At 35.9% G+C, this 21,899-nt stretch overlaps 5 protein-coding genes across 6 annotated transcripts in view; 3 read left to right on the top strand and 2 right to left on the bottom strand.

Moving 5' to 3' along the window:
* The window catches only part of LOC111446081 (tubby-like F-box protein 5), a 3,408-nt gene extending 2,021 nt beyond the window's left edge, over positions 1–1,387 (bottom strand). The window contains exons 1-3 of the mRNA XM_023084740.1: positions 1,015–1,387; positions 348–726; positions 152–239 (exon numbers count right to left, since the gene is read on the bottom strand). Coding sequence (XP_022940508.1) covers positions 152–239; positions 348–710 — 451 coding nt within the window. The 5' untranslated portion in view covers positions 711–726; positions 1,015–1,387. The remainder of the gene's footprint in view (positions 1–151; positions 240–347; positions 727–1,014) is intronic.
* A 3,393-nt stretch (positions 1,388–4,780) lies between these two features.
* LOC111445795 lies at positions 4,781–5,660 on the top strand. Its single transcript, XM_023084278.1, has 4 exons — positions 4,781–4,911; positions 4,986–5,104; positions 5,194–5,327; positions 5,427–5,660. Exons 1-4 carry the CDS (start codon positions 4,860–4,862, stop codon positions 5,557–5,559), a joined length of 438 nt encoding a protein of 145 aa, XP_022940046.1. The 5' UTR covers positions 4,781–4,859; the 3' UTR covers positions 5,560–5,660.
* Positions 5,661–9,053: 3,393 nt separating this feature from the next.
* On the top strand, positions 9,054–15,577 carry LOC111446278 (auxilin-like protein 1). The gene is made up of 9 exons (XM_023085017.1): positions 9,054–9,226; positions 9,339–9,754; positions 10,344–13,842; positions 13,948–14,014; positions 14,163–14,260; positions 14,343–14,408; positions 14,500–14,589; positions 14,671–14,847; positions 15,323–15,577. The coding sequence occupies exons 2-9, from the start codon at positions 9,405–9,407 to the stop codon at positions 15,359–15,361; spliced, it is 4,386 nt and encodes a 1,461-aa protein (XP_022940785.1). The 5' UTR covers positions 9,054–9,226; positions 9,339–9,404; the 3' UTR covers positions 15,362–15,577.
* A 210-nt stretch (positions 15,578–15,787) lies between these two features.
* Positions 15,788–19,461, bottom strand: LOC111446653 (ornithine carbamoyltransferase, chloroplastic-like). Of its 2 annotated transcripts, none has more exons than XM_023085548.1 (5): positions 18,972–19,461; positions 18,169–18,503; positions 17,177–17,308; positions 16,804–17,079; positions 15,788–16,132 (listed from the first exon to the last, which is right to left on the bottom strand). In XM_023085548.1, exons 1-5 carry the CDS (start codon positions 19,186–19,188, stop codon positions 15,950–15,952), a joined length of 1,143 nt encoding a protein of 380 aa, XP_022941316.1. In that variant the 5' UTR covers positions 19,189–19,461; the 3' UTR covers positions 15,788–15,949. The 2 variants fall into 2 exon arrangements, with proteins under 2 accessions (XP_022941316.1, XP_022941317.1); XM_023085549.1 differs by having other exon boundaries at positions 18,978–19,461.
* A 1,420-nt stretch (positions 19,462–20,881) lies between these two features.
* LOC111446456 (mannan endo-1,4-beta-mannosidase 7-like) overlaps positions 20,882–21,899 on the top strand; it is a 3,831-nt gene continuing 2,813 nt past the window's right edge. The window contains exons 1-2 of the mRNA XM_023085285.1: positions 20,882–21,299; positions 21,380–21,574. Of these exons, the coding sequence (XP_022941053.1) occupies positions 20,985–21,299; positions 21,380–21,574 (510 nt within the window). The 5' untranslated portion in view covers positions 20,882–20,984. The remainder of the gene's footprint in view (positions 21,300–21,379; positions 21,575–21,899) is intronic.

Raw genomic sequence — 21,899 nt, 5'->3', positions numbered from 1 at the left:
CCCCCCATTTGATAACTGCTACTTCTAAGTGGGAGTTTATTTTTTTTATTTATTTTTTCTAAAAAAAAAATCTATTCTCTAGATACAAGAATTTTACTCAAAGGACGCATAATCTCAATAGAAAAAAGAAAAAAAAAAAAAGGGAAATTACCAGGGCTTAGGCCGAGATAGAGACGAAACGTTGAAGTTGCCCTTTCTCTTTTAATGAAGCACTGGATTGGCGTTTCTCTTGGTCCCGGCTATTAAATTAGGACAAAAAACAAGGAAGAATAGATTCAGATTTAAAGCCCTGGTTGTTAGGGAGCTCAAAATCTGCCTTGAAAATGACGAAGGATGGACTAAAATACCTGCATCAGGGAAATTGGGAAGGTGATCCACCCACACTGATCGGGAGTCCTCACAATTTCCTTTGTAATCATCCGCCATGACCTGCAAACTGAAGCACAGGCAACAACATGCCGGCGAGAAGGCCAAGTAGTCTCACTCGCTTCCACTCGTTGAATTATGTCCAATAGAAGCTCGGGCGGCAAATTCGCCCACCGGCTCTGTTCGATCGGAACCGGAGAAGATGACGAAGGCTGCTCAGGGACAATATGCGACTTCCCGAGATGACGCACTTGAACTCCCTCCCTCACTTTTCTCGACGAATTCCCACTGCCTTCTCTTATTTCACTCTGCTCGCTAATTATGCCTCTCAGAGGCGTCGTCATAGCAGTATTCGCCTCACTACACAAAGACGCCATTGAGATCAAAAACTCCGATTCAAATCTCAGATAAACTCAACGGAAAACAGCAACAAATACGCATGATACATTCAAATCATCAATTCTACATGAGTAACCTCGTTGATATAACAGATTCAACACGTAAAATAAACAGAAACACTCATCAAACGACACGGAAGTAAAATCCGAATGACTCCAATCGCGTTCCTCACATTTCTAATTCATCCGAAACTGAAAAAAGAAACGATTCGATGAAGAAACAAAGAGGCAAACAGATGAAGACACGTACCGCAAAAACGAGAACAGCTGCGCAGAAAGCCGCGAGAGAAACAGATATCCAAGAGATCCTGTGAAACTCGGAGGATTTTGATGGATTGAATTCCCGTTTTAAATCGAAAAGGCAGCAATGTCTCGGAAGTTGCAGACGGCTTTTGAAGGAAGAGAGAGTGAGTGGGAGAGAGAGAGAGCGAAGAGGCTAAGATTTGAAACAAAAAAGCTAGCCAAAAATTCTTTTAAAGCCTCTGTGATTCCGCAACACAAGGTCGTCTCCTCCGTCGTCACCGCGTCGCCGTCGCCGCCTCCGTCACGGCGAGTGCCAGGGTCACCAACAGAGCTCTTCGATTTTCGTTCCTGCGGATCTCAAATCCTCATCGTCATTTTATTAAACATTTTTTTAACCACCCCGTTCCAAGGTTCTCGTCCATTAAACTCGTGGGTCAATTCTCCTCTGTTCTCGCTCACTCTAAAATATCCGTGTTCCCTATGTCACTTACTGATGTGGAGCATTCTAATTGGAGGACATACTTGAGGTCCACGTTTACCTACGGTAGTCTCTCTGTAGGAAGTCCGATGCACGTTCTTTGTAATTACATACCATTCCCCGGCCTCACGTGAAGTTGCATTATTAAAATAATATATTACACAAATGGGTCTGAAACATATTTTCGAAATCCTAAAATTAATAATTATTTTAATAAATTTATAATATAATATTATGAAGCAGACAAGTGAAATATACTCTTTAAAATATCGGTCTTAAAGTAGTCAATTTAGAATTTTGAAATCATAAGGTGTCTTTCACATCGATTTAAGGGTTAAGAATATTATATTTTAATTTTATTTACAACACTTCCCTATTTTAAAACACATTTCCATTTAATTTTATATTTAAATTATATATTTCATACCGCCTTAATAATTTTTAAACGATAGATATTTAAACATTTAATTTTGTATTGAATAAACATCATTGGAATGTGTTATTTAATAAAATCTAAATTTTTCATAAATTTAATCAAAATAATATATTATCTTATTCTGGATTAGGGAAGAATTTTATAATTAAAAATAATGGAAAATAAGTGGAAGGAACGATGTCGAAGCTGGTTAGAACATGTTTGGTAGTACATATTTAGCAGTTTTTGCCTACACTCTCACATCTCAGGTCTACATCTATGTATGGACATAGCCTTTTTTATTTTATTTATTTATTACTATTTAAATTTAAAGATTTTTTTTTAATTAATAGATGAATTAGCAAAATTTAAATGAAAGATACGAATTGCAATCATTTTCTAATTTTAGAGTCTATTTAAAAAATATATATATAGTGTAAAAGGATGAAAATGGAGAATTATAAAAATAGTGCTAATGGTTACATCAATGCGTTGAATTGGGTCCCACTCCACTGTTGATTAAACGACTCAGTTCCGGTTCGTGTTCAATGAACCCATGGATTCGTTAATGCAATCATTGACATGCTTGATTCACACGTGTATTACTTTTCCATACTTAATTCATTAATATTTACCCATATTTAAAATAATGGATAATTACACTAATTTTATTATAAAATACTCTACAATTACGTAGGTTTGATTTAAAATAATTATGATATTAAGTGTTTTTTTTAAATACTTAAAACAAATAAATTTGTATTAATTTGATCGAATAATTTCTCATCTTAAAAATAGTTTAAATTAAGTAGCATGAATGATAAGATCATTCAATTAGAATAATATTGAATTATATATTTAAAAAAAACTCAAAAATATATTTTCAAAATTAAATAAGGAAAAATAAAAGGTTAAAATAGGAAATGAAGGGAAGATTTGAGTTGAAAAGTGAAGAAAATAGACAAAGTGCGTGAATTGTGGCACAGGGAACCCCAATTGCACGTGCAGCCATTGCTTATTACAAACGTACGCCACGTCAGATTAATTTCACGACTATTATTATTGTTATTTTATTACTACTCTTCTTATTAATAATAATGATGTTAGTTTTTAACCGACGTGGGACTGAGCCGGCCGGTCCAATGCATGCCAGCTAGATTTTATCAGCATCCACGAGGTTCCTCGACCGTGTGGTCCCCACATAAGAGATTTTTATTCTAATTTTAGAAAGATTATAATATTCATAATCCCTACATTTATCCAAAATACCCTTGATTTTTTTTTTTAATTTTCAAAATAGTAAATAATTAAAAAAAAATAAAAACTAAAGGGTGAGGGAAAGAAGCCATATTTGAGGTGGAGGGTTTGGTGGGTGTCTATGTTGTGTATGGGTTTAGAAGGTGAAACAAACCAAACAGATAATTACAAGCAAATACAAAATATAAAAATAAAAAAAAGATATATTAGGATAATCCGACATTAAATATATTTTCATGCACCATAAAAAGATATGACGTCACAAAATCCAAATGTCTGCCACTTGTCGGGAGGGGATTGGTTGGATTTGGATTGGAAGTTTGAAGTAGCCAAAGCCAACTCATAATCTTCCAACATGGAAGCAGCTATTTTCGTTCTGTCCTCTCCTTTTTAACCTATAATGTATAGTAATTTAATATATTTACTTCCAAAAATACAATAATTAAAACATAAATATTTGAATTTTCATTAAATATACAAATAAAACACATAAATGAATTAAAATGGTCTAATTAATGGTGAATTCATATAATAATTTCATATGATTTAATACATTTTATTTAATATGGTTGAATAGTAATTAGCGGGTGAAATTTAAGCTAAGTTGGAGGAGTTTGTTAAGAAGGTATGGAATCGTGGGGACAGCCATTTCGCTATCTTGTCGGTCGGTACTCATCTATTTATTTATTAATTTATTAATTCGTGACCGTTTTTGCCCAACCCGATTCGCTCGGCTTCTTCTTCAATGATTTGAATTGGGCCGGGCCCATTATTTCCTTTCCCCTTTCAGTTCCCTTGGCCCACCCATTCTAGATTTCCTTCCATCCTTTTATCTTTGTCGCCATTCACCCATTCAATTGCTCAATCTCATGGAACTAATTATTTAACATAGCTGTCCCAATGTGACTATATATATATATATATATATATCATATTATTAAGTATACGATATCGAGACTTTTATTGACTCTAAAAATATCAAAATTAAAAATATAAACAAATTGTGTCGTTTATATAATTCCACAAGATTACAACTCAAACATGGAAATCTAAATTTAAATTACTAATTTTTAAACTAATTTATTAATAATTTAATTGATTTTTAATAAGAGCAATAGCTATGTAAAATTAAGGAATAAAGTACATTTAATTAATTATTTATCTAAAATCAATTTTATTTAGAATATAGTCAACTAAGCACGCATCAAACATGGGCTTGGCCCACATTGATCGGCCCATAATCCATCCGCAACATGGGCCCAAAACAACCAATTGGGCCTGTTTCGCCCATGGGCTTAAAAATAAAAGCAGCACGGAACCGTGATGAATCAGGTAAACGTGTATGTAGATAAGCAATGACCAAAGTCAAGAAGCTTCCATTTCTTAGTTTCAGGTTAGTCAACGCCAAAAACCCACCAAACCGGCTCAGAAATCTGTGGGCTCTAAGAAAAAAATCCGTAATTTTAAATTTAATAAACTAAACACCGACGAAACCTATCGTTGTCAACCAATTAACATTAAAAATAAAAATAATTATTAAATAAAAAAGTTTTAGATAAGATCGGAGCCAAGAGATAAAGACACACTGCTAGCTAGACGCCAATTTTGTGTGTATATATATATATATATATTTGTTTGTAATAACAAACCAAATCAGATTATCAGCAATTTGAAGAGAGAAGAAAAGCTAGTATTTTGAGAGATGGGTTCTTTAATGGCGGGTTGGGATTCTCCGGCGAGTGACCCAGAAGAAGGTAAAGCTAGTTTTTTTTTTTTTTTTTTTTTTTTTTTTAATTTAAATGAAATTATTAATTGTAATTATTTGCAGTGAGTCACCGGAGGAACAAGTCATTGACGAAGGAAGAGATTGAAGCGTTTTGGAAGACGAAGAAACAGTTGCATGAAGAACATCTTAGAGCCATTTTGAGTCCGTTTCAGAGCTGTGAGGTATGGTCTGGTTAAGTCAACTGTGTTCTGACTTTTTATGTTGTAATTTTGAGTTTATTTATTTATTTATTTATTTTTATTTTTGGCAGGAAATTAAGAAGGTGGAATTTGGTGGAAATAATCTTCAGCGGTCAAGCTCTGTGCCTCCATTTAATACGAGGAAGGGTTTCTTGGACATGGAGTCTGAAGCTAGCTTAGACAACAAGCCCAAGAAAAATGGCTGGTAATTTATTTATTTATTTTTTTTATTTATTTTTTTTAAATATGATAATTGGAATATTTGAAGATGAGGGTTTATGACAAAAACTTGCGGTTTTATCAGGTGGAGAAGAAGTAACTGGGCATTTCTAAACGAACCGCCTGTGATTGAAGGATCTGGCAACAGCTACGTCTCGCAGTTCCACGTGGCCAATGTTGCGGCCTCCAGACTTGGTCGTGGTGGAGTCGGTGCTTGAAAAACCCGGTCGGATTTGTATGTGTTCAGATAATGTAAAGAAAAAAAAAAAGAAGAGTAATTATATTAGAATTCTTCTGAATTCGAGTGGTCAGTTTATAATTTTATGGGGTTTTTTTTTAATTTTTTTAAATCATTTTATGACGTGGAAGTATTGTGTAAAAATATTAGATATTTTAAATATACAGTCTCATATTGAGATAATTTGTGTTTATTTTCCTAATAATATCTCACATATAATTTTTAAATTAATGAATGTAAAATGTTTTTAATAATAAATTTACCCGACATGAGGTAGATTAGGTGTATTATTGACTCACCTAAGAGGGAAAGTAAGGGGCCCGATTCCATGCAATAATTAAAAAATGTTAAAACATAAGCATTACCAAACATTATAAAATAATTAATAATATTATATTAAATAAACATTTGTGGGGCCCACCAAATAAGAAGGCCATGCGTATTTTCTGGAAGGTACTGGTCAGTGGCAGTAGGTGCGTGCCTACGTCATGAGAAAAGACAGGATAGGGTACCCTAATAATATCAATGCTTTCTGAAAGTAAAACATACATGTTCCGCCATTTATGAGATATATATTCCTCAGAAAATATATTATTTAAAAATAATTAGAGAAATTCTTTCAGTTGGGCCTTTGGGCCCATACAACGTCCAGACTGCCTGATTGCCAGTTATGGGCCCGGCCCTAAAATTTGCGCTACAAGGCCCATGTAAACGATTTTTGTTCCCCATTCTTTCTTTCCCGACAAAATGTAGACGTTAACTTAAGGGAGAGGGAAACCATGCTTAGGCAGCTACGCTTTTCAAGAATGCCACAATTTTATAATCATAATCACGAGCATAAAAGAGAATAATACGCCCTTTTTATCGTTTTAGAAACATGGTATTTAACGATCATTCAAAATGGTATCATTTTGTCTAGGATATTTCATTAATCTCTATTTTCACACAATTGCCTCTCATTTTGACGGGCATACTTATAATGTACATTAATTTGATGTCGATGGTAAACCGTCGACGTAACGAACCATGGTCTCATTGGACCCTCTCTTGAAAGTGTGTAGAAAAGCAAGGATAGAAGAAGAAGAAATTATTGTGACTCAAATTCAAGTACACGAAAGAGAGAGAAAGATGAGGCAGGATTTTGGTCTCCAATGATAAAAAAAGCAGTGTGGTTCTCAAAGTTGGCACATGATTGGCTACTCAAATCCCTATGAAAGCGTTCCATCCAAATCTACTGCATGAGTGCAAAATTATGGTCAAATAAACAATTCAACATCATACTCAATTACTCATACTCCTTTAAAAATTAAAAAATTAAAAGCCTCATTACAACTTTATTTCAATAATATCTTTTGTTACTTTCATTCCCTACGTACAGTCGTCTGTCCACGAATTTAAAATTAGATAGAGGTTGTCACACCTATATAAGGAATGCGATATGCGGCTTTACAATCCACTTCTTTGGGAGCCAGCATCCTTATTAGTACATTATTTTGTGCTTGATTTGATACCATGTATAACAATCTAAACTCACTACTAATAAATATTAACGTGTCAATCTCACAATTTTAAAATTTATTTGATAGTGAGATTTCAACACCTTCATAAAAAATGATTCATGGTCTGACAAATGGTCCGAAAATGAAATGATGACGAAGGGAGGCAGGCAGCGTCAAAAGGAAATGAGGGACACAAAAGCTGAAACGGGCACAGCCATGCCGATGCCCATTCCCACCAACCACTGCCGCTCTGCTTTTATTAATTGCTTTAAATTTACATATTGGGAGAGCCAGAGGCCCCCATTATTAAATCAATTCATAGGCGCGTGGCCCCGTACCTTAGTTTTTTAAAATTCAAGCCGAGGTCAAAGGGTGTTGCCCTTGCCCGACCCCATGCCCGACCCCCTCGCCCCTACCCTACTCTCCAGTCACTTTATCAAAGATTCACAAATGTGGATTTTTTTTTTCTTAATTTATTTGATTTTTTAAAATTTAACTTAATTTTTTAAAATATGGGTGCAAAGTATATAATAAAATAATTTTTATTTTTAAAATAATAAGGTATAACCATAAGTTAAGTTTTGAAAATTCATGCATACTTTATTTATTTATTCGTGGGTAAAAAAAAATTATTATTGTTATTTTTTAAGTAATAAGTTTAAATTAACACATTTCAAATTCAAAAGCTTATTCCTTCAGGAGACAAAAATTAATTTATATTTAATTATCGATTTGAACGTTACGGAGGCAAAAAAGGTCGGTGATAATTGAATCAATGGATCATTGACAACTATTATCAATAGTGAAGAGGCCTAGTGGGCCCATTTTGTTCCTCTTTCCAAACGCCCAATTATTTTCCAATAGTTCCATCAATAGGTCATCTTCTCAAATTCTCGGTTGATCTCTCGCCTTTTAGAGGAAGACATAGATTCGTGTAAACCCACGATTATTGATTGTAACTTAAATCTCTTACCCGTCTATATCACATACTTCACTGACGGTCGATTTAAGTTATTACAACAAGGTTTATATTCATATTATATTAAAAAATCTGAAATCAATAACAAAAGTCATTTGAGACGTGCAGTTGTATGCCAAATTAATTTAAGAGGTCGATGTCGTTATTATTTTATTTTTAAATGCATTTGTTAATAATAATAATTATTTCATTGTTGTGCAATTCACTTTTCCAAATTAATTTCAACTATGTACGTCACGTGTTAGTAAATGTATTCACATTCATGTTATTATTGGTTAAATAAAATAAGCAAAAATACGTGAATGCGGCTGCTTTGGCAATTAAATTGCAATAAATTTAAATCGTCATTACAAGTTACAGCCCAGTCAAAGACTCTAAGGTAAAACTTTAGGTAAAAAAATAAAGGGGGAAGAAAGGTATATACGGCTTGCAAGCAACTGTAAAAGGGTAGTTTTAGTTAATTTAAAATCCCTAAAGATTTGATTTAATTTACCAGTTTTATTTATTTATATTTTTAGACTACAATTAATAAATCTTAAATTTAGTAAGAATAATTCAGTGAACAAAATACTAAATAATCATATTAATTTAACCTTATGCAATAAATTAATTTTAAACGGTAAAAATAAACTATTTAAAGTAATTTGAACTCTATCTTGCTTATTAAATTTAGTTATTTAATTTTAAAATATTCGAAGTGAACATTTTCGAGTTGAAATAAATTTTAAAAAATAAATTGATTTAATTAATTTGCACTTGAATATGTATTTTTTTTTTTTTTTTTAAAATATTTTTGTGCACATTTGAATGCATAGTGGTAACAAAAGCAGATAGACACGGAAACTAATTTGTGATACGTCGTCGTTTGGTAGATTTTTGACAGCTATAGATGAGTTGGTGGTAAGAACAGTAAATCTGTCACTTTTCCCAAAAGGTTCGAAAGTCACGAGCGTAATTACAATCCTGCCATTGTGTGTTTTTGATATGCGTGATTTGCAACACGTTCAACAAGAACAAACATCCACGGTGAGTCCTGACAGTAGAAAAGCCAATTAAATTCCACATATGACGGATAGTGACTTCGGCCTATTTCCGTCGCCGACCGCCTTCTCCGGACAGTTTGCCGGCCACCGATCGTGACTCAACCGCTTCCATTGTTTAGTCAGCAAGTATGTGGCCTCTTCACCGTCAGACTGCGTTTCATTTCGCCCTCTTTCTTGGCAACTTCTCTCATTCGCTTTCTTCATTATCTCTTCTTTGACTCTGTAAACTATTTTGCAGAGAACGACCGGGGAGAAGAAAATAAACAACAGAGAAATCTAATCGAACCTAGAAACTGCCTCTTCCATGGAGTATCGAACTTCGTCGACTGTCTACAAGAAATATTCAAATGCTCGCAGTTTCAACGATAGATCGACGTACGATGGCGTTTTTGCTGCTCCGTCGAAGCACGGGGCTCCGGTCTTCTCGGCTCGAGTCGAGGACTACAGAGAGATTTTTGGCGGTTCGCGAGTTTCCTCGATTCCGATTCTTGATGTTCCGGCAGTGAGCGACAAGAAGTTTCCGGTAGATGTTCGTAGCTCGAAGGTTGAATACTCGAAGATTTTTGGCGGTTTCGATGAGTTAAATTTCGCCGTGCCTTACGAGGAACTTCTGGCCGAAGCAAACAAAGCAAATTCGTTTTCTAAGGAAACTCGGTAAGCTACTGTTTTCTTAATATGCAGGCTATTTTGAAACTGTAGAAATTCATTGTTAGCTGAGCGATTTCCATTTAATAAGCTGTTTCTCTTTCTCCTTTTTTAATCTGTTAATTTATTTTCCGAAATATCCTTCAATGTTCTCGCGTATCGCACAATTCATTTCCCCGTTTTGTTGAGGGAGTTGGTAGAGTGAAATTTATTTATGTAGAGTTAAGGCCTATCTCGTGAAAATGGAGAATTAAAACGGACGTTTGTTGGATCAGACTATATTTGGTGTTTAAAGTTCGAATGAATTGATTTGGAGGTCTTGACACGACCACAATGGATCGCTGATATAAAGGCATCCACTTAGCGAGCCTCTTGCCTTTTTGCATTTCATCCCTTACATAGGCATGAGTGCTGTCAATTTCATCTTCAAGTTCTGGTGGCGATTCCTTTGATTGGAGTAATTTTTGTTGGTCGTTTTGAAATCTTCTCTTTCTGTTGCTCTCACTTCCGGGTACAAGAGGAAACAAACCGTAAGGAACAATGAACATGGTGATTTTAGTTGTGTTAGTGAACTTTGTACATTGTTGCTATATCGTAGGACTTCAGCTGGAAGAGGATCCGCAGCAACAGAAAATTCTTCTCAGTATGAAAAGGAGCATAATTTTTCCACGCGTGAAGCATCATCTCTTCCATTTGATAGAATGGAGAAGTTCAGCGTGTCATATCAAAAGATCAACCAAGGAAGCAAAAGTTATGCGACAGAGACAGCTCATGTAGCTCTTCCCCAGGCCATTCCAGGTTTTTCACGTTTAATTGATGAACAATCTCCTGTGCAGATGTGTGTAACTGATATGCCAACATCAACATCTGAAAAATTGAAGGATATTCACCCAGAAAAAGTTGGGAATGAAGTGGAAAATAAGCCAGAACTTCCAATTTCTGGTGACAGTGAACAGACGTTTAGATCAACTAATCCTACTAATCGTCAAAACAGAACTGGCTGGTTTAGATCAGATTCAGCTGATAAGTTATTCAATGGATATGAGGTGGATCAAGGGGTACACAAACCTGAAACTCCCCTGAAACATAATTTTCTGCCTAAATTTGGTAGAAGTGATGGATTTTCAGGCAAAACAACTGGTTTAAATTCTGAAACTTTTGAACACTCTAAAGATTCTTATGACGTTTCTTCACCTCCATATTTTGGGGAGGAAGTTGAGGTGAATCCAGTTGCTGCTGCCTCAGTTGCAGCTTTGAGGAAAGCAATTGATGCTGCTCAGGAAAGTATAAAAGTTGCCAAGGAGTCGATGGAAAGAAAGAAAGCTGCCAGACTTCAAAAGCATAAAAAAACAAGATCTTCTAGGATCCTAAATCCTGAAGAGAGAAAGGAGGTAAGCACACGCCAAGAGAAGGTGGCTGGTAAAACCAATGGAAAAATGGATCCTTCAGAGGAAGAAATTGTTGATAGCAGGGAGGATAAATCATCTGCAGAATGTCATATCACTCAAAGAGCGGTGAGGGAAAATTTAAATGCCATAGAACCAAATTATGTGGAATTGAAGTCAACAAAAGTTGATTGTAGGGAGGAAGAAGCAAAAGAATTAGATGCAACAGAACAATTTTATGAACCTAGGCATTTTGATAAAGATGAGGCAAAAAGACTGGAACCTCGAAAGGAGGACAATGCAAATAGATATGGATGGCAAGGAAATATTGGATTAAAGGAAACATCTGAGAATCCTGGAGAATATGGTGATAACTTGGTAATAGTCGATAAGACTAAGGAGCCTGAGGAAAATGGCATAAACTTAAGTGTAGTCAAGGGCATTCTTATGAGCAAATTAAAATCAGTTCTAGGTGTTATTGGGAAGGAAGAAGATAAAATAACACGTCGCCAAGACCAGGTAGAAACTGAAATGAAAGCTGAGGCATCCGTAGAACATGAAAAGTGTGTGGAATTGCCGGAAGAACTTCAAATAACAGAAGATCACGAGGAGTTTTCAATCAGGGAGATGGGGGTAAATAAGGACAGGGAGACCCAAGTTAAGGCTCATCAATGGGTAGTGGAGAAAGATAGACATATCTGCCAACAAGAAGAAAAAGAGGGAGAAACAAATGCCTTCCAAATTGAAAATGATGTTGAAAAGATATTCGATAAATCTAACGAAGAGGAAGGATTTATAAATTGTAACAATGTCTTCCATGATGGCGAAGAAGCTCAAGACATGCTAGAAGATGTTGAATCAAAAGGAAAGGAAGAACTTCAAGAAAACAAACGGGATGATGAGATGATTGAAGGGCTTCCTTTTCATTTGCGCAATAATGAGATTGGACATCATGTTCAAAGACAAATAAACATTGGTGAATGTGCAGTACACGAGAACATCGTCGTACAAGCAACGCCAGACAATCTGAATACTGAGAATAAAATTGAACTAGAAGACGGTTTAAGTAAGCAGGATGAATGTGATAACCTCTCAGAAGATCAGGATGCTAATAATTTCATAGCTAGTATGGAAGGGGTAGAAGTGATTACCGACCAGCCTGAATATCGGAATATTGATAATTCAATGGAGTTAGCTAATATTGCCTTGGAAGTTATGAATAATGAACCTGAGGCAATTACTGAGGAGGGTGACGTGGAGGATAGATTGCCTTTTAAATTGTTTTCTATGGCAGAGGATGCACTTAAACGTAGATTCAAAATGGAAAATTCAAATGCAAGCCCCATTTCAATCCAAAGTGGGTTAGATTTTGGTCTAATCGATTTGAAATTAGAGCAAATGCAACATGATGCATCTGTGAACTGGTCCTCAATCTTTTGCAGTTTGGAAAATGCTGAAGGTATGGCTTCTGAACTTGGAGGAATTGAGAGAAATATGGAGAAAATTGAAGTTTCAATTATTGAAGAAAATGATGACGATTCAAATGAAGAAGAGATACCTAGTAATGTAAATAATACTGAAGCAGGTAACCAGCCTAGTATAACTATAGATGGCAACAAAATCAGTGAAGAGGTAGTGGAGGAAAACGCAAATACAGGAGCAACTGAGAACCATCAAGCAACCATCGAAGTAGAAGAAAGTGAAACTTTTTATGTTTTGAAAAATGAAATGCAGTTGGAATTTGATGAGAACAATATTAGAACCAGTAGTCTATCTGGTATGATTGACATGGACTCGGAAACAGTTCATGACATCAAAACAAGTGAAACTCGAGGAGAAAGCGAGGATAGTTATCGAGTAATTATGACAGAGGATGAAATGGAAGCTAGTGACTCGTCTGACAAAGAGGTGGAATATGCAGTTCACTTGGAAACTTCGGAAGAAGCTGATTCGCCTGGAAGTTCAGGAAGAAAAGAAAATTTAGAAAATACAGAACAGGAGATTAGTACTGGCCAGAAGGTAACAGAAAACGAGAATCATCGAACAACCCCAACATTGGGTGAAATAGAAATTAATGCTGACATGCAGAGAGAAGCAGGGATTGAAACCAAATTCGACAATGAGACAGAAGCTCATGGTTTGCCTCAACCTAAAGAGGAGCTGGCTGAGAACTCAACAGATCAAAGTATCTTAGAAAATGATGGGGAGAATCATCAAGCGCCCCAATTAATGCAGGAGGAGAAGGTATTCCATGAGAAATTTGAGAAAGATGCTGAAGTGATAAAGGATCGGCTGAGAAAAATTGATGAAGCAAAAGGAAAGGAAAGAGAGAGGGAGAGATTAGCCGTAGAAAGAGCAATTCGCGAGGCTCGTGAAAGAGCATTTGCAGAAGCCCGAGAGAGGGCTGCTGCCGAGAGAGCTTCTGCTGACACTCGTCGAAGAGTAATGGCCGAGCCACGTGAACGCCCAAGGAAGGCTTCCATTGAGGCAAATACTAAGCCTTCTACCGAAAAGCATTCAAAGGAAGCCAAATTAAAAGCTCAGCGTGCTGCCGTTGAAATGGCTACTGCTGAGGCAAGAGAGCGTGCTTTAGAAAAAGCTATGTCCGAAAAGGCTATTTCCGAGGCAAGAAATCTGGCTGACAAGATTGTTGCCGAAAAACTAAATGGTGCAGCTGGAGTTAGTAAAGTAAAGAAGAGCTTTTCATTTAATGTGAGTACTTTTATTTTTTATCCTCCCCTCCATGTTTTTTATTGTCCATGAAACAATTGAAGGGGCACATGATTGTGATTAACACCGAAAAGCACTTACATTCAGGACTCTCAGCCAAAAGGCCAATGTTCTTCCAGCAATTTCAGGCATGCGAATTCATTCAACCTTGGAGGTGAGTTATGCGCTTTAAGTACTTTCTGGCCAAACTGCTTAAAGATTTCTCTATTATCAGTATGAAAACTTGATAAATGAAGGGATTATTATTTTGTTCCGGTGACTGTTATCCGTGGTTTCTGAACAACTTGTCACTCGATATATAGGTCCCGACGCGTCAGAGAGAGAGGTGGGATCTGCTGGGGAATCTGCACAGAGAAGTAAAGCCAGGTTGGAGAGGCATCAGCGAACGGTTGAGCGTGTGGTATGTTCTGGTCAAACTGTGAACTATCCAGAATTTGATTGCAGATGGCCACATTTTATTCAATTTTTCTGTTCCATTTCAGGCGAATGCTCTTGCAGAGAAGAATATTCGTGACATTCTCGGACAGAGAGAACAGGAAGAGAGAAATGTAATTTACACGTCTTAACAGTTTGGAGGAGTAAGTAAGTATTTTATGAGATAGTTCGTCTAACAGTGCCCATATCTTCTGTTTGTAACAGAGACTAGCAGAAGGTCTAGATGCTGAAGTTAAACGGTGGTCAAGTGGGAAGGAGGGAAATCTGCGTGCATTGCTTTCAACTCTACAATATGTAAGCTAAAATTGAGCGCCCTATTGTTATTCTCTGATTTTGATGTTATGATCAGAACCTAACTGCTTATTATGTTGACAGATCCTCGGGCCCGACAGTGGGTGGCAGCCAGTCCCTCTAACAGATATTATCACGACAGCTGCTGTCAAGAAAGCTTACCGTAGGGCAACTCTTTCGGTCCACCCTGACAAATTGCAGCAACGGGGTGCAAGCATTCCACAAAAGTACCTATGCGAGAAGGTTTTTGATCTTTTGAAGGTATGTGATAAATTTATTACTTGAATGAATCTATATTGGTATTTGGGTTATGTTTGTTATTTTTTAAATTAGGAATTTGGTAAAAATTATTGAGCTACAAGTAAGAATTACGAACATGGAACATACTTCAAAGTGATTTTAGAATGATGAAGATTACTTTCTTCGTGCCCTTTTTAGTGTTTTTTTTGGTCATTCTAAAATCACTTTTGGAACATGTTCTAATGGTTACCAGCCCCAAAAGCCCTTACAATTTAAATCCAGTCTTTTAGGTGATCATTTAGTCTATTTGAGAACATTATTTCTCTATTTTGGTGCGAGTTCCACTGGCTCCCGCATGATCTATTTGTTTCGAGTAGGTTTTTAAGCGATTCTAAATCATAATAGGTTTCAAAATGAATTCACAGGGGGAGTCTATATTTTATTTAGTTTTGCAATTGAGTTCAAAAGTTGCTAACTCCAAATCTGTAATCAACAGGCTGCTTGGAACAAGTTCAACATGGAGGAACGATTATAACGCAGTCGATCAACCTAGATTTCCTTATAATTGCATCAGCATTATCATGTTCATAACCATTGCATATCATTTTATGGTAGTTATGATGGGAAAAGCCACACAATTCTTTCGATCTGTCATCGAGAGACCTTTTGGTCAGAAAAACCAATATTGGAAGTGTAAGTTGACCGTCAATCTTATATCTATATATATATATATCTGATCTTTTTAGTTCAACCAATGTGGATAATCAAAATTATAACCTTATTTATCTGTCAATTATTGTTATACTATTGCTAACGTGACTAATTGTTAAAAAGATGTCGCACTTTATATTTTTCACATAACCTATGTAAACTACTAGACCATTTCTCTTCTGAAAAAAAGGATTAGTGTTTAAATATACGATCAAACTAGACGAGAATTGCAAAACGGAGCTCGCGGCTATGACAAACACTAGCTGCAAAAGTTAAAACTGTACTGCAAAAAGTAGGTTCCAGTTTGCAAAAACAAAAGACAGTACGGTAGAGAATCATAAACTAGTTAACCTCAGCCATACTATTATTGAAACATGAATTGGCATATTCCATTATTAAGTGCTGGACACAATCATAAGCCAAGAACATGAAGCATTATAGCATTCTGTGCGTGCATTCGGTTCTCAGCTTGTGGAAAGACAATGGAGTTGGGAGCCTCAATTACCCCATCTGTCACCTCTACGCCTCTCTCTGCTGGAAGGCAATGCATGAAATAAGCCTTTGAACCTGCTAAATTCATGAGCTCTTCGTTAACCTGTATCAATAACGCAAACAATGTCATTGCAGCTCCGATGAGGTATACCACATGCATCCCAAAGATCAAAAAATAACTACCACCAGTGCCCTCCAATGTTTGTCACAAATGATTAGTTTTGCATATGGTCCCCTAAGTGTCACAGAACACATCACAGTTTCAATATAGGAGTGAGAAGAACCACGACATGAGTAGTTATCTAATCCTTCTCGTAACCTAAGCTAAGTTCCCCGGAATCGGACATTATACCATTACAGTTCATCGGGAAGTTTTCATCATTGAATCCGAGAGATCACAAATGCAGAGGGAGGACAACCTGGAGTGATTAACTATGGGACGTTTGGAAGGGGAAGGTTCGAGTTTGGATGGGTCGGGAAGGCATATACTTGGCCAGAGAGTTTGTTGTGCAACAAACATCAGAATGAAACTACAGTTTTTCAGCACAAACCAACTATTTGGTATTCAGCACAGAAAAAGTGTAGACAACAGGCTATTTCTAAACTTTCCATCTCAAGTAATAGCATGAAAGATCAAAATCAGATAATTCAATATCAAGCCGGACCATCAGAGCATGTCGATCTTCAACAACAATTTTTTTTAGTAACATCTTCATTGACAAAATTAATTAGCTCGAAGTGCATTCATTAGAAAGAAAATGCTTCAACAAGTACCTGGAAGCCTTGAAACGCTTTACGCCGATATTCAGCCTCCTCTTTTTGTCCCATACTTGCCCAGACATCTGAATACACAACATCAGCGCCTTTCACTGCTTCCTTGGGATCATGGGAAATCTCGATCTTGCTAATTCCAGCTTGCCGGGCTTTTTCAACTGTGTTCTTATCCGGCTCAAAACCTTTAGGACAGGCACAAACAAAGTGGAGAGGTACAACTGATGCCAACAACAACCACGAGTGCACCATGTTATTTCCATCTCCAACATACACAACCTAAATTTTCATTGTCATCCACTCAATTCATTTGAGAAATATAACGAAAGTATATTTTATATCTACTATAACGAAACACAAATGAGGAAAACCAAACCTTAGTTCCTTCTAACTTGCCAATGTGTTCAATCATAGTGAGTGCATCAGCCATTACTTGACAAGGATGGTTGTAATCCGTCAGGCCATTTATTACAGGCACGGTTGCATATTTTGCTAAATCAAGAATATCCTGCAACAAAATGATAGTATGACGACCAGTAGAGAGACATCTGCACTATTAATCGTTGCAACGGATTAATGAAACAGAAGAAATCACAGTCCACACGTATGTGGCAAGATTGCTTACATTCCAGTTAACTTGAAATTCGACACCTTTTCCCTTATTTCTTAGGATAGCTAGGAGTATTTGGCCTTCAATTTGCTATTGATTTTCCCAAATAGAAACCCACCAAAGAGAAAAGAAGTTTAAATATAAGACTATTTCCTCCTCACACGTCCATCCCATGGTGGAGCCATTTCTGGCTGTGTTTGGTATTTTACCAATGACTAGTTTTAGTATGCCTACGTGAATAGATACACATCACAGTAACCTTGTGTCTAAATGACTGTAGTTTTGCATATAAAATGATGCTAACAGGCCACGGTTCCCACCTTAATGTTCCACAATCCAGACAACATTGTAAACAGGTGACTTCATCCCAACAGATACATAAACTTCATTCAATCATAGATGAATAATTCAACATAGCTATCTATCAGAAAAGAAATGTCAAGAAAACTTCAATTCCTTTGATTATTGTATCAAGTAAAAGCTGAAATAATAACTAGAACGGGTCTGCTGCGAAGAAGATTTAAGCAGTCGTTACAAATGCTTCACAATGTTTTTGTTATTTAGAAAAACTCAATCAAAAGGTTATTTACAAGAAATATAAGGTAATAAAAGAAACATCATTAAGCCATATTTAGCTAGAAAAGGTTTTCACAAGCCACCATCAATAGCCGAAATCTCAACCACCCTGATTTTGCTTCATTAAATCTCAGATTATGTTGTCACGTGGAACTAAGAAGGTAATAAATTGGCCCTCATACCTGATGACCAAAAACACGGGCCATGATGACATCATTATATCGAGACAGAACACGAGCAATATCCCTAGTTTCCTCTCTTTTTCCCATTTGGATAGTGTCGGGCCCTAAATATATGGCATGCCCCCCTAGCAAGAAGAAACCAGTCTCAAATGAAACTCTGGTTCTCATGGATGGTTTTGCAAATATCATAGCCATTGTCTTCCCTTCAAATGGGAGAAATGTCCTATCTCCAGATTTCAGTTGCGCCTTAACTTCGATTGCACGGTCTAAGATCTTCATGAGGGTGGATTTATCAAAATCACTGAGGTGAAGGAAGTCCTTCTTCTCTGCTTTCACTGACAAACAATACAAAAAAGAACAATAGTCAGACAACTAAAAGCATACACCAGTCGATTCATTGAATTGCTTGCATTTCCAATAACTTGTTGCCTGAGAAAAAGTGAGGAAAAAACACTATAATCTGTTCTCAAGCCAGTGAGACAGCCATCGCATATCGCCAATGCAAGCGTCAAAAATCAGTGGGTTCAAGTTCAAGAGAAATTTGTTCACGTCTCGCATTTAGACAGAGCAGCATCCAAACAGATAGATGTGTGCACCCAGAAAGGCGTATACACCGTCTGATAAGTACGACTTATCCAACTTCACGAACCACATAAGAACAGTGATAGAGCAATATAAATATCACCAACACTCACAGTCCATAAGCCCTAACTTCTAAGTCATAGCAAGAACCGTAATAACCTTTGTCGAAATGAAAATTACAGGAATAATATCGCAAATAAGAAGTTAAATCGGAGACATACATACACCTTTTGATACAACCGGAGAAGGGAAAGTTGCAGAGGTCTGGCAAGTGATTGAAGGAAAACGAGCAGGAAACCTAGCCGGAGAAGCGACAGAAAACCCTGAAAGGCCGCCGGAAAATTTCACCGATCGCCGAATACCTCTACTGGAGTAGAAGTGAGTAGGGAGGGAGCTTTTCTCCGATCGAACAATAGAGTGAGAGCAAATCGCTGCCATTGCTGTTGATGAAATGGTGGATTATCGGAAGTTTCGCTAAGCAATCGATTCCAGTCGAACGAGCAATGCAAGAATTCGAATCCGTCAATGTCGTTCGCCTCGATTGATTTGATTCTCACTCTCACTTTTACAAGGTATTCAACCTTTTTTCTACAGAAATGTATATCGCTTTCAAAAATTTGTCCGCGAACTACAAGAAATGACCCTTGTCTATGTTTCATTCATGTTTGTGTTTATGGCTTTTCGGCTTCGGAATCAACAAAGTGAGCATAGTGACTGTTTACATCAAAAATAAAAGTAAAAATAAATAATAATAATAACATTTCTCAAGAACAAAACAAACTAAAAAAAGAAACTTTTCTATTTATTTTGTTTTTGTAGAGTATAAAATAATTAATAAAAAGTTTCTATTTTATTTTGTTTTATCTTTTACTCGAATTTATTCTTAATAATACAATATTATTTAATTAATCAATTAAACAAAAATCTACCTGTAAAACTAATTAAATTCAAGCATATAATACTAAAAATTTAAATTTATTCTGTGATAAAAAAAATTATACACAGGAGAGGACAATACCATATCAATTTAGCGCATCTCGATATTTATATGATAAAATATATATAATCTAATTCATTTTAATCTTGATACGGTTAAAAATGAAAGTCAATAGGTCAATTAAAAGTAAAAAATACAGCGTGAACCTGATATAATAATCAATAAAAATTGGAGGTATTTATTATTATTAAGCGAGATATACCGTTTTAAATTATTATTGATTAATTAAGATTTTATGATATATAAATACATAACTTTACACGAATCAAATATGAATCACACAAATAAATATTTATTAAAATCGTTGAGAAAAAACGATTGCTCTCGCCCGACCCGACCCGGATATGCATTAAAGAACGGTTAACCGGTCACCGCGATCTCCGGCTGAATGTAATTCGTCCCGATCTGGGCGGTGAAAGACTAGAAAGACTTTGACGCCGATTCACCCATATTTATTACCCTTCTGTTCTCCCATTTTAATAATTTAATAATCCTCAGATTATGATGTTTTAAATTTTTTTATTTATTGTACAAAATCGGCTACGATTTTATTTATCATTCTCTTTTCGTACCATACAATCAACCGCACAAATCCCTCTCAGCCACAAATGTAATATTGCCACGTGTATGGCTGCCTTTTTTTCTGAAAAATAATATTGTTCTCATTAAAATAAATAATTTACAATATTACATTTTAAATAAAATAAAATGCTCACTCCCATACTCTATTACCTAACCCAATGATATATACATATTTCAATTAAGTTTAAGGTAATATTTTAAAGTCCAAATAAGGAAATAAATAAATAAAAACCACTATTTTAAAAATAACTTTAACTCTTATTAAATTTAATAAGGTATATAAATTCGATTAAAAAGTCAAATATATATATTAAATTTTAAAAATACATTTTATTACAAATTTGATTCTTATAATTAAAAAAAAAAAAAGTTTATATATTATTAAATGTTAATGATTTGTATTTTGTGGGATTTTTTTAATTTTAATTTTTATGGGGATTCAATTATTTCCAAAAATTAATGTGGGCCCACAACACGACCTCTTATGGCAACAACGTAACCGTGAAAATATTGATAAGAAAAGAAAATAATAAAGAAACAGCGACAGTTAAAGTTGAGAAGAGGGCCAGCTCTCCACTTTCCAGGCCGCCCTAGAAGCTCTAAATAAATGACAGCCCCATTCCACATTCACTCTTAACAAACCCACAACACAGAGATGAGGCTTTGGAGTCCGGTTTTGGTGGTTCTGGTCCTGGTTCTGGTTCTGGTTCGAGCCAAAGCAGACGATGGGTTCGTGAGTACCAGAGGGCAGCAACTGATACTGAACGGAAGCCCATTTTACGCCAATGGGTTCAATGCGTATTGGGTAATGTACTTCGGGTCAGACCCATCGCAGAGAAACAAGGTCTCCTCTGCTTTTGAAGAAGCCGTCAAGCATGGGCTCTCCATTGGCAGAACTTGGGCCTTCAGCGACGGCGGAGACAGCCCTTTGCAGTACTCTCCCGGCAGCTACAATGAGAAGATGTTTCAGGTGAAGAAAATGGTCCGATTGCTTTGATTTATGCGGTTTAGTGTCTGTGTTTTATGCTGAATGGGAAATGGGTTTGTTAGGGCTTGGATTTTGCGGTGTCGGAGGCGAGGAAATATGGGATTAAATTGATATTGAGTTTGGTGAACAACTATGAGAATATGGGAGGGAAAAAGCAGTATGTGGAGTGGGCGAGGAGTCAGGGGCAGTCCATATCATCGGATGATGATTTCTTCAGTAATCCTGTTGTGAAAGGGCTGTACAAGAATCATATTAAGGTAATTTCACAAACCCATAATCCTTTTCGCTTTTGTTTCGTTGATTGAGGCTTTGAAAGGGGTTGGTGAAAATGAAACGGCTGGTTGGAGTGGTTGGGAATAGTTTTAACAGCTCATTTACAGAGGGGAGTAATTTTGATTTTTTTACTTTTACTTTTACTTTCACTTTTACTTTTTTTTCTTGGGTTCAAAATCTGAAAGATGATATATGTTTTGCGTTAATTTTAAATATCCATAAATTTTATAATTCATCTAAAAAAAATATCCATAAATTTTAAAATTTTGAAAGATACCCTTAAATTAAAAAAAAAAAAAAAAAAAAAAA

The sequence above is a fragment of the Cucurbita moschata genome, unplaced genomic scaffold, assembly GCF_002738365.1.
Source record: "Cucurbita moschata cultivar Rifu unplaced genomic scaffold, Cmos_1.0 Cmo_Scf00008, whole genome shotgun sequence".
NCBI lineage: Eukaryota > Viridiplantae > Streptophyta > Magnoliopsida > Cucurbitales > Cucurbitaceae > Cucurbita > Cucurbita moschata.
Note: the sequence above shows the minus strand (reverse complement) of the source record. Positions and strands in the feature narration are given on the sequence as shown.